The 12656-nt window shown below is 48.9% G+C and overlaps 1 protein-coding gene across 6 annotated transcripts in view; it reads right to left on the bottom strand.

The window, feature by feature from the left end:
• Positions 1–6290: 6290 nt before the first annotated feature.
• Positions 6291–12656, bottom strand: part of LOC101565637 (keratin-associated protein 4-12-like) — a 7627-nt gene continuing 1261 nt past the window's right edge. The window contains exons 2-3 of one of the 6 annotated variants that reach the window (XM_023718017.1): positions 12609–12656; positions 6291–6710 (exon numbers count right to left, since the gene is read on the bottom strand). In XM_023718017.1, coding sequence (XP_023573785.1) covers positions 6291–6710; positions 12609–12656 — 468 coding nt within the window. Of the gene's footprint in view, positions 6762–12608 lie in introns of those variants that run through there. The other 5 variants (XM_023718018.1, XM_023718019.1, XM_004633743.1 and 2 more) reach the window with 5 other exon arrangements.

The following is a 12656-nucleotide window of genomic DNA, read 5'->3' as shown; positions in this document are numbered from 1 at the left end:
TCTCTACCAAATGAACATGTTTGAATTCTTTTCTGAAATCTCTCAACTACCACGAGAATGCTTGTTCTACCTCATAGTTTCCAAGCTGGAGATGTTGCAATATTTCTAATAAATCCAAAGTTGGAAGCATAGAAAGACAAGTGTGCCGTGTGTCCTTACTTTTTCTGCTTGAACTGTCCTCCTTCTATGGCCGTGCCGGGTTGGGACATCCCTTAAGCATGCGGAGACCGTGGGGCAGGACCTGGAGCACCTGCTCCGTTCCCCCAGCACACGTCTGTGTAGTATGGGAAATGGTTCCCAGGGCGGCCTGTGCATCTGTGTGGAGACTCCCGCTGGCTGGTGACCAAGCTCTGGCGTGAGAAGAACGGCCCTGTTAGCAGGCTTCACTCAGGGACACCGGCGGGTGAGCAAACGCTCTGACCCCTTTCTCGGTGAGGGCTCCCCGTGGGCGTCTCCTGGGACCGTGCCCCCACCTCCCCTGGGGCTGCACACTGACCTGAGCCTGCCTGCACTGGGCCTGACCTCTGACCCGGATGCTTTCGCAGTGCGCTCTCCTGCTCCCTGGGGTTGCTTCCCAAACAATCTACTCGGGTTCACATCCCAGGGTGACATTTTGCAAAGGACACCCAGTCTGTGGCACTACAGTGCTCCCAGTGTAGGGCTTCCAATTTGGATAATTGTCTGCATCATACAGACGCCATCAATATTTTATTGTTTCAGCTACTTGGTTTGCTGTTGTCACAATGCACGCACTTCCTACAAGCCGAAGTGGGCTGCACATGTGAGCCTGATTTGTTCACTTATGAAACAAATTGCTCCACTATGTTCTCCAATTGCATCCACTTCCCTAAGAAGTCTCGAGTTTATCCTTCTTTATGACTCCATCGGGGGAAACACGAGATCTTTTTTATGCACTCCTCGGTTGAAGGGCATTTGGGTTGTTTCCAAGGTCTAGCTATTACACAGGCTGTTACCTCGCTGCTGGGAGGAGCTGAAGGGGACGAGCTGGGTCGCATGGGAGTCCCTGCTGGGCGGAGCCGAGGGGGGACGTGAGGTCCGACATGTGGACAGGTGCTGTGAGCTGGGAGAAGCTGCTCAGAGGGGAAGAGCAGCCGGGATGGGGGCGAGGAGAGAGGAAGGAGGCCAAGGGACGCAGACCCCTCCGTAACTGGGACACTTACGCTACTAGCTGCTCCGAGTTTACTGAAAAGCAAGATTTGTGGTAATATCATTTGGGCAGCTTTTCCTGCATGTGTGCTTCACTCTGAGTAGCTATTTTGAAGGTAACAATACACAATGGTTCTTTTTTTGAAGAGAAAATAATAAAATAATGGTGTAGAATTTCAAAGCTAGATAATAGGAGATTAATAGTGGTTCATGTTTTGGGTATTTTTGTGTTCAAAGTGTTTCTCAGAGTGGAAGATACAAGCATGAAAAACTGATCAAACAAGATAAGCACAAACCATTTTATAATGAAAAAATAAACAACATCAGTAGGATAACTATGTTTTATATATATAATATATAGCTATGTGTGAATGCACCTTTTGTGAAGACATACAGTTATGTGTAGATGCTCATTTGTGTGTCTTTCTCTCTTCTTTCCCCACACTGCTTTTCTTCTTTCATCCATCCCAGTTGTTCTTTCCTCTTGAGCACATTCCTTCCCTCCCATAATATCTCTTGTAGATTTTCCACCATTTGCTTTTTAAGTTTCTTATGCTCGGAAGACAGTACAGTGCTTGCCCCTGTGAGTCTGATTCAGCTCACTTATGAGCACAGTCTCTGTTTGCAGCTGTTTGCCTACAAGCTTAGGGTTTATGCATCTTCATAGCTGAGCAGTGCTCCATTGTAGAGAAATACCACACCCTTTTATGCATCCTTCAGTTAGTGGGCATTGGGGTCGTTCCCAGGATTTAGCTCTCACGAACTGCGCTGCTGTAAACACGGGTGCACGTAAGTTGCTGTGGTGTGATGCTTTAATTGTTCTTGGGAAATACTCAGAAGGGAAAGGGCTGGATCCAAGGGGACCTCTGATCCTAGGTTGTTTTTTGTTTTTTGGGTTTTTCTTATTTTTTGTTTTGTGTTTTGTTTTTTTTTTTTTTTTTAGTAGGAAAGATCCTTTATTGGGGTGGACACAGCACGCACGAGTCCAGGATAAAACCGCTAACACGAGCCGCGACCGTGGCACCCTGCGTGGGACCCCAGCAGCAGTGGGACCCAGCTGGAGACACCAGACACCTGGGTCCCGGCTGGGGACCTGGTGGGGGTCAGGGGCCGGGTTACTGAGGAAGCATCTAAGACATCTCACTACTGGGTCTGCGTCCCCTTTGACCAAGGCATGACAGGTGTTACAGCATAAACAAAAACGCAAGGAAAATAAATACATTGGCTCCTGTGAGGTTGGAGGTGGTGTGAATGGGCGGGAGGGTGCAGCGGGGAGGACAGGGGCTCACACACGGGCGGGTGGTGGGCCAGATGTCCCCGTGCATGTCGGGGCTGTCTGTGCGAGCCACCATGTGGGTAGCGCCGAGCTCTCGCCCTCCGGCTCCACCCGTCTAATCCTAGCTTTTTGGGGACTCTTCATGCTGAGCTCCACGGTGGTTGTACCCCTCCCCCGAGGGCACAGAGGGCTCCTTGTCCCATAGCCCCTCCAGCATTTGTTACTGGCCCCCTCTGGTGCCAGCCACTCTCTCTGGGGTGAGATGGAAGCTCAGTGTTACTTTAATTCACACCTCATGAACGACCAGTGACGCTGAACATTTTTTCCATATATTAATTTTCCAACTTGTATTCTTTCATCTGAGAAGTATTCATCCCAAATGCCTATTTTTGGATTGGGTCTCTAAGTTTGGGAGTCAGATTTTTAAAAATTATTTGCATTTTATAGATAGAAGTCCTATGACTGAAGAACAGTTGGCTGATAGTGTTTCCATGCCAGTTTTTTTTTTCTCTCTCTCTGTTGATTTCTTTTGTGGTACTGAAGCTTTTTAACAAGACGAGGTCTCAGGGACAGGGGTATAGCTCAGCAGCAGAAGGTCCTGCCTGGCGAGGGCAAGGTCTTGAGTTTGATCCCCCTTGCCGAAAAGCCCCAGTCTGCCCTATAAGATGAGATCTCAGCTGTTGTTTCTTGAAGCGTTTCCTGTGCAGTGTGGGTTCTGCTCTCAGGCTCTCTTCCTCCACCTCTGTCTTCAGGATTTCTACCTACTTTCTCTTCCAGTAGAAGAGTGTTTAGTGTTTCCTCTCTAAGATAAAGCCTCTTGATCCATCTGGTCTTTAGTTTAGTGTATGCTGATAGACACGGGTCTATAGTTTTAGCCTTTGGCATGTGGAGAGGCAATCTTTCCAGCACCATTTATTAGGAGGCTGTTGGTCTTCCCGTGAACATGTTTGGTCCCTTTGTCAAAGACCGTGTGGCTGAGTGTGTCTGTAGTGGTGTCCTCATCTTCCCATCTGTTGCACTGGTCCTCAGAGCTATTTTTTCCAGTACCATGCTGATTTTATACAATAGCTTTGTAGTATAATTTCAAGTCAGGGATTGCGATGCCTGCTGACTTCCCTTTGTTTCTCTGGATTGCCTTTGCTATTCAAGGTCTCTTCTGGTTCACGGCGTAATTTAGGAATGTTTCTCTAGTTTTGTGAGGTATGCTAATGGTTTCTTGATCATGATTTCATTAAACTGTACAACAATTTGGGGAGTATTTGATATTTTTACTATGTTGGTTCTTCCTACCCATGAACAAGGGATATCTTTCCATTTTCTGATATCTTCTTTGATCTCCTTTTTCAGAGTACTGCAGTTTTCAATATATACATCCTTTATTTCCATTGTTAGTTTGATTCCTAAGTTGTTTTTTTTCTGGGTTTTTTTTTTTTTTTTTTGATGCTATTGTGAAGGATGTGGTTTCCTTAATTTCTGTCTCAGTTAGTTTGTTGTTTGTGTACAGGAAGGCTGTTGATTTCCGAATGTTGACTTTGTAGCCAGCTATGCTACTAAATTTGCTTATTAACTGTAGAAGTCTTCTGGTGGAGTATTGGGGTCTTCTATGGAGAGGATCGCGTCATCTGTGAACAATGACAAGTTAACTTCTTCCCTTTCTATCCATAATCCTTGCATTTCTCTCTCTTGTCTTCTGCTCTGGCTAATGTTTTCAGAACTATACTGAATAGGCCTGCTGGCAGTGGGCATCCTTGTTTTGCTCCTGGTGCTCGAGTGACAGCTGCCAGTTTTTTGTCCATCTAGTCGGACTCTGACTGTTGGCTTATTATAGATTGCTTTTATCAGTTTGAGGTGATCATTGATTCTGATTTTCTGCAGAGTTTTTTTTTTTATCATGAATGAGTGTACTTCACATGACTAAAAGATTTTTCTGCATCTATTGAGATGATCATGTGGTTTTTGTCTTTGGTTTAGCCTGTTTGTCTGACTTTTTTTCAGGGCTGTGGACTGAACTTGGGGACATCCTCAGTGATTCATGCATAGCAATGTTTATTGCAGCACGATTCATACTGGCTAGTCCTGGAAGCGGCCTGTATGACCATCAAGACATGACTGAAAAAAGACAACGTGGTAGCTACAGAGAACGGAATGACACGAGTAGAAGAAAGATGAATTCTAGACATTTGTAGGGAAATGTATGCCCTGGAAAATCTAAGTTGAATAGAATAAATCAGACCCAAGCTTAAGGAGCAGGTGGTGTCTCTTTTTTGAGTAAGACAGAGTACAGACAAACAGCACAATAAACAAGGGCTAGAAGGGGACAAGGGGATGCATCTGTTACACACGGGAAGGGCCTGGAGTCTGGGGGAGGGGAGAGGGCAGGGAGAGGGAGTGGGGTAGGGGAGAGGGCAGGGAGAGGGAGTGGGGGAGGGGAGAGGGCAGGGAGAGGGAGTGGGGGAGGGGAGAGGGCAGGGAGAGGGAGAGCATGGAGGCTCAAGCTGTGCCATCAGCAGGCACCGAGCGCCACTGTGAGGTGAGCATCACGCGGGTGTCACAGGCATGAGCTAAGCGGCACAGCAGCGGTGGGCCTGAAAGGAGGAGAGGGGGCTCTGAGGTGGAGGGCAGGGCGGGCGGGAAGGGGCGGGCAATTGAGGAGCAGCAGTGGCGTGCACCGCAGCGGCTTCCCTGGGTGAGTGCAGACCTCACGTCCTGCGCACCAGTACTGACAGCACAGAAGCTGAGCCGCTTCCCTCTACGTCTCCACGTGGGCACACTTGTGTGATGGGCAGAAAGTTGGGAGAGGGAACTGGGCCGAGGGCTGTGGACCTTGCAGGATTCTGTGGGTACTCGTGAGGGGACTCGTGTTCCTCACAGTAGGACACCGGACACCCAGCGTTGTAGACTAAGTGTGCACGGCTGGACGGGCCAGTGTGTTTAAAGGAGCTTAAGGAAAACTAAGCTGAGGGTAAGATGCGCTGTTCCAGCGGAGACCCACGGTCCCTCTCCAGCTGGATCCTGACACGGGTCTCAGGCCTAAGATCCAGCCCCAAAAGGAGAAAACCAACAGGAAATCCATATGACAGTAGCGTCTCCAGGCCACCCCAAGCAGCTCTGTGGCCAATGCAGAAGTAGAGTACGGTGGGGCCTCAGTTCACACACCAGATTCATCCCAGGACCCTGGTTGCAAGCTGACTTGGATGAGATCCAAGTCAAATCCTATGGCGAGGGTCACTGTTGGCTTTGGGGAATTTGAGTCAGTTCTCGTCCAGTTCAGTTTGCAACTCAGAGATCTGAGCTGTACTCTCCTGCCCAGAGCTTGATCTTCAACCTCAGGAAAGACCCTCGGGCAGCCTGGGCTGCCGCTCCAAGACCCGCCCTCCGGCTTCAGATTGCCGTGCACTGTGGGAGCAGAGCGAATGCACCTGCAGGTGTCCTTCGGTCCTCCCATTCTTTAGAGATGACCCAGCCCCTGACTGCCAGGTGAGAATAGCAATTCAAGAAGGAAAGATAAGGTCATATGATACAGCTCTATGCTTCAAAATTTGGATTTATTTAAAGGCAAGGAATATTTCCATATGAGAAAATATAGGCAGCAACAAGAATTTCCATGAAAGTGACATAACAGTTAACAGATTTCACAGGAAATTAAAACCTGTGTTCATTAGGGGGAGAGAGAGAGAATAAGCAGCTCAAGGGATGAGAGAGTATAGCTGTAGTCGCAAGCCCGTCCGAATGAAATCTCTGGCTTGCGTAGGCACCGAGGAGGGGGTATTGACCAAGAACAGAAACATGCAGGGCCAGGTGCTCAGCAGCAAGGACCACTAGAGCATGCGAGGTGACAGCAAGTAGTCTAACAGCAGGAGGGGCCGCAGCAGCTGGAGATGCAGCACTGGGGTCTGCAGCAGCTGGACACACAGCAGCTGGGGTGGCAGCAGGTGGTCCTGCAGCAGGTGGTCTCAAAACAGCTGGGCTGGCAGCAGCTGGGCTGGCAGCACTGGGGCTTGCAGCAGCTGGAGATGCAGCAGCTAGGGCGGCAGCAGGTGGGTTGGCAGCATACAGACTGGCAGCACTGGGGCCTGCAGCAGCTGGAGATACAGCAGGAAGGTCTGCAGCAGGTGGGCCTACAGCATATAGTTTGGCAGCAGCTTGGGCGGCAACAGCTGGAGATGCAACAGCTGGGCTTGCAGCAGCTGGACACACAGCTGCTGGGGCGGCAGCAGGTGTTCTGGCAGCAGGCAGGCTGGCAGCAGCTGGGCTGGCAGCAGCTCTCCTGGCCACAGCCCTGCTCAGAGCAGACGGAGCCACAACAGGAGTTGACCATGGTGTCGGTGGCTGGAGGTTCTGGGTGGGTTTGCGAGGTGGAGGGTCTGAGAGGTTTGGAAGCCTGCCTGCCCCTGTGTCCCTTTATACCCTGTTAAGCAGCTGTTGTCACTATAAAAAGTACTCTTCCTTGTTGTTGTTTGTGTTGATAAGTAGACCATTACCTAGTCAGGGAAGTGAATTTTCCTGCTAGAATTTTCATGGTGGATGCAAAGCACCATTTCCTTTTCCTACCAAGTTAGAAGTCATACATCCTTCTTCATGAACAGCTAAGCCATTTTGCTCGCCTGAGCTTCCTTAAAGCTAGGTGTCAGGTGACACTGTGCCTCTTGGTGACGAGTCGAGTCGCTCATGGGTCTCAGCGTCGCAGCTCAGGGGCTGCTCCCACAGCCCCTAATGGCCCTTGCACACCCAGAGTGCTCCAGGAGAGCGGAGCAGAGCTAGTGCACGCTGGTGACTGAGGCCTTCACAGTGATGGCAAGGAAGGCCTGCACGCGGAGCACGCACCCCCAGGGCGGGGACAAGGCCGAGGAACATGCCCCTTCCACGTTACCAATCCTAACTTGCTCCTCCAGAGCCCATGTACACTGGAGACATCAGTGGAGAACATCGATGGCTCTTTTTGCTAGAAAAAGAAAAGGCAAAAAACAAAAGAGATGTAGGGCGGGGATCTAGTTCAGTGGTCTAAGCGCCTGCCTGGCAAGCACAAGTGCCGCGTTTCATCTCTGGTGCTGCATGCCATCCCTGCCGCAAAACTGGGCATGGTGGCGCACGTCTGTAATCCCAGCTCTGAGGAGGCTGAGACAGGAGGATCACTATGAGTCTGAGCTGCCTCGCGAGATCCTGTACCAAATAAATAAAAGACTTTTTTTAATTAAAAAAAAAAGAGATGCAGATCCAATAAATCAGCTTGTGCAGATTCATAGTGAGGGTGGGATACACCAGAAGGGGCCAACGTGGGCTCAGCTCGGCAGGTAACTGTGGCCTCCAGGAACAAGAACTTTCTACCAACCGCGCGGGGCAGCTGCGTCCAGAACCGAGCAGACCCACTCAGGGCAGACCCACCGCAGGGCAGACCCACCGCAGGCTGCGCCTCGGCGCCGTGGCGAAGAAGGACACCCCCAGCCACCGGCTTCACTACAGAGCAACCCCTACCTTGGAGGGACCATGTTCTGTGTGCTGTTCCTAACTTCTACTCGAAGCCTAGAGAAGCAGAGCTTATGTCTGAGGTCAGGACACGACTCTCAAATTACCTAAAGCCTTTCTAGGCCCAACATTTGTGACAGGGAGCAGGAGTTGGCGGGCAACCTTGTCACATAATCGCTTTCCTTTTGAACTAGTGTGTGTGTGCGCGCGCGTGCCCATGCGTGTGCACACGCACACGTCTGTATGTTTCAAATGCTACCAGACAAGAGAAACTCAGTTAAATCTGGGGAAATTTGAATAAATTGCCTCCATGGTCATGAGCAAGCAGCACGTGGGAAGTGCATTTTGCCGCTGCAGTAACCGGGACCACGCGACAGAAACCCTTGCAGAGAGGGCTCGCGAAGCCGAGCCTTTGCTTTCCCGTACTGCTTCCGCCACTTGCAGTCCTGTTTTCAAATACAACTTGGCTAAGAATTACTTCTGCAGTTAGGGTGATCTGCGGTTAGGTGAGTCACAGGGTTGAGGCAGGAGCGTCAGCTAAGTAGAGACAGCTATGACTGCCATCTCAAATTGACTGGAAAATTTAACATATCTAAAATTAAATCACCTGGAAGTAATTAAAATGGGAAAGGTACAATAGATACTGTGAAAAGGAAAGAATTTGTTCAATGGGAAGGAAAAATTGAGAGGAGGAAAAGGACAAAGGAAAGAAGGGGAAAAGGTATATTTATGTATGCAGAATGTTTTGGATGATTGGACTGCCGATTTCTGCTGGTCTTTTGAAAGAAGTTAGTGTTTAATTTTTTTTTTCTTTTTATACTTCTTATTTTTTTCTTATAACTTTTTTGTTATTGTTTTTTCTTTAAACCAATTACACAATACCAATTGTTTTGTTTTTTTCTTTAAACCAGTCTTGCACATTTATTTGGTACCTTGAACAACTAATTTGAAGACAGCATCATGCCATACGGCAACCATAGTTGAACTCCTATTACTTGGTTCGGTGCAATTTTGTGTCATTTCCAATGCTGTTTTTTCTATCACTATTTTGTATTCTTGGAAAAAAAAATTAAAAATTAAAAGAATTAAATCATGTTATTTTGCAATAGAAATCAAGACCTTAAGTCCTTAACTATAGATAGATAGAGATAGGAATAGACATAGATATAGATCTATGTGTATTTGTATGTGCATGTGTGTGTAGAGTTGGCCTGAGAACACGCCCAGCGCCTTTACAATGAGCTATAATCCCAGCCCTGTTTAATTGTTATTTGGAGACAGGGCCTTTCTATCTTGCCTAGGCTGGTCTTGAACTCACGACGCCCCCGCCCCCATCTCCCAGAGTGCTGGGCTGCGCTTACTGGCGTGCACCCCCACGCCCACCTCAACTTTCTAAGTACTTGTTGAATAGCATCACCTGTCGTGCTAGGATGTGGTGTGTGTAGTCAGAGCAATGTAAAGTGTGGCAAGAGAGCCGTCCACCTCCCCTTACTGGCAGGTAGACATCATCTTTTTACAAACTGTCATTCCTTGTCCGTGTCAACATCTTTTTTTTTTTAAGCTGTAAGAAAACATTTTAATGCTTGTGAATTTTAAAAGCTCCTTTGCTGTTATGAAGAGCGCACACATGCAGAAAGCGTGTACAGTGCACGTGTGTCACCCCATGAACATTTATTCAGGAAGGCCCCCCGGCGTCCGCAGCGGGGACCCAGGAGGAGAGCGTGCCGTCGCCACGAACGGCTGCTGTGCGTCTCCTCCGGGCCTGCCTCTCTTCGCCCACCACAAGAACCACGACCCTGAGTTTGAGTAGTTTTTTATTGCTTTTCTTTATCCTTTAACCATACAGTCAAGCATTTCTGAAGAACAGAGTTTAGTTTTACATGATTCGAATTTTGTACAAATAAAATCTCCGCTAGGTGATTTGGTATTCTTATTTCTTTGACAATCAGTATGTAGTAGCTGGGACTGGCACCCTCTAAGGGACCCCAGTGATGTCCCTTTTTGGTGACCGTAACTGCAATGCTTCTAATACAGAGGCGTTCCTCAGGCTCTGGGTACTGAAGGCGGGTACCGGGGCTGCCGGTGCGGGGCGGTGTGGGCCTGGAAGAGCAGGAGCCTCCTTCCTGGGAGGTCCTCAGCTTGCTGGGCGTCTGCTCTGCCTTCTTCTTGGCCAAATCTTACATGCATTTCTTTTCTAGTCTGCTGAATCTATTTGTAATCTTGCAGCTCCTCTTTTTTTTTTAATTAATTTTATTGAGAAAAAAATTGCAGTGAGATAGTTTCAAAACAGGTTGGCAGGAGAGTTACAATAATTAATGCATTGCATATTGGTATCTTTGGAGTAGTCACTCATAGCTCAGGATGCCGACATGCTCTCCTGTCCAGACACTATTAGTACAGATCTTTCTTATTGAATTAAGAGAAAGTGGCTATATATCTATCCTAACAATTTTGTATATACAGATACAAAATTGTCCTTCATTTATATCGTCTTTTTTGGTTCAGTTTTGTCAGAGATGGGTATTCCATTGCCATCCAAATATTGTAGGTACGTAAATTCAGCAAAATATTCCAATATAGTCCAGTAGTCCACAATAGTAGTGGGTTGTCCACAGGACTGGCAATGTCCGCATCTGTGGACTTGAGCCTTCCACAGCTCAGCATGTTAACATGGCTTCGCTTTTCATACTTCGTTTCTACACTTTTCTGCTGGATAGAGAAGACCAAGATAAAGCAAGACCTGTGTATATCAAGAGATGCAACTTTTGTATGTGACAAGGTCAGTCAAGTCCCTCAGGACTTATCCCAAAACCCTGTACTGCAGCACTTTGTAGATCCTTGTCAGTGTCGGAAGACAATACTGCCGCTCCTCTTCGTGGCTCATTCTCACTTTAAACAAGGCAGCGGGACAGACGCTGCAGCTTGCGCTTTGGGCTGCCTTGGAATCCGTCGGCCTGCGCTGAGTCGCCACTTCACCTTCCCTCTAGCTGCGCCCAGCGTGGTAGGGCGAGGCCAAAGCCCCACCATTTCTCCCCACGCGGCTGGGCTGCCCCACGCATTCCCGCCCGGGAGCTCTCCTGCCCTGCAGCCGCCGCTCCTCCCCGCAGGTTCTCAGGCTGTCCGCGCTCGCTCCTGCCCCATTCTCCAGCCACGCGCCCTCAGCCACAGCCGCCCCTGCCCGTGGCGCTCTGTGCCCTCCGTGCCCCCTCGGCTCCTCCCTGGGAGGCCTGCAGGGAGTGAGGACTGATCCGGAGTGCCGTGTGAAGGCACCTTGCCTCCTGCGGAGGGAAACCAAGGTGTCACTCACTCTTGCCACCCCCCCGGAGGTCACATGAGATAGAATTTGTGGAAACTACGTTACTCTAACGTGCTTATGTGGCTTATTCCACGTTTCTCCTGAGAGTGTCTATTTATTTATTAACTTTCATGCAAAAAATCTTTGTTGGGATGTGTTTTTATCCAAAGCCAGCTCACTACACATTTCTTAGAGGGACGCTTTCTGGCTCCCAGCTCCCTCGGCGCACAGCCTGGGGTGGGAACCCTGGAGCGTAGCGCCCGTAGGGGGAGGGCGACTGACGTGGTATGGTTGCCTACTGCCCAGACCCTGTGGCATGAGGAAAAAAAAACAAGACAACTTCCCTAAAACCTGCTATGCAAATACTGGAAAATAAACTGGAAGTGTTACCGGGTCAACGGACAGCTGACCCACCTGAGCCCTGACTCCAGGGCACCGCGCATCGTGCATGAGACTGCGGAAGGTCACCAGAATGGAGATTAGAGACGCCGATGTCATAGACTCGGTGTTCTCTGGAGCCACCACACAAGGGGATTTGGAAACAAGTTGTTCATCAAAAAATGACCCCGGGGGCCAGGGAGATGGCTCAGTGGAATAAGCGCTTCCCTGGCAAGTGCAAGGACCTAAGTTCAATCCCCGGTTCCACCAAAAAAAAAAAAAAAAAAAAAAAAAAAAAAATCAGGAAGCATCAGAGGGTCTGGGAAAATGATCCAGGAGAGAGAGGGACATGCGTGCTGGTGACTTGGCGAGAGCCAGTTGCAGGGAGGCAGGCAAGCTCCTGTGCACCGAGGGACACTCGCCAAGGAAAAGCCACAACTGCGTCAGCGCGGCCGCTCACACCTCTAAGGGAACTCTGCTCCCGGAGGCTTCGCTCCCCCTCTCCCCCAGATCTTGATCTTTAACCAGAGAAGGTCCTCAGGCAAACCCAGCTGCTTCTGGGACAACTGTCCTGTTTTAGGTTAACAAGTGCAGTGGAACTAAGGAAACACAACTGAAATCGTGTCCCGCATCTGCCATCCTTCAGAGGTGAGCTACCCTAAGAGTCCTGTGTAAGGAAAATGGTTTGAGAAAGAAAAATAAGGACACTTTGTATTTCTATGCTCTAATTTTTGGATTTATTAAAAATGAAGGAATACAAAAAAAAGGAATACATCCACTGGAAAAAGATGAGAGCAAGTATCTGCATAAAGGTGGCAGGACAGTTACCAGATTTAAGAGCATAATCAGACTTGTTCACTAGGGAGAGAGTAACTTCGGGTGAGGAGAGTGTAGATGGCAGTCAAGAAGTTCTCTCGGTCAGAGATTTTCACACTAGGCTTTCATAGTCAGCTCCAAAGGAACTACATCAGGAATGGCTATTGATGGACAACAGTTGTGTGTAGGTTGGAGCCCTCAGCAGCAAGGGGCACTCGAGCAGCTGGGGTGGCAGCAGGTGGGCTGGCAGCACTGGGGCCT

Source organism: Octodon degus, unplaced genomic scaffold (assembly GCF_000260255.1).
Source record: "Octodon degus isolate 3935 unplaced genomic scaffold, OctDeg1.0 scaffold00056, whole genome shotgun sequence".
NCBI lineage: Eukaryota > Metazoa > Chordata > Mammalia > Rodentia > Octodontidae > Octodon > Octodon degus.
This window is presented reverse-complemented; position numbering and strand designations above follow the sequence as displayed.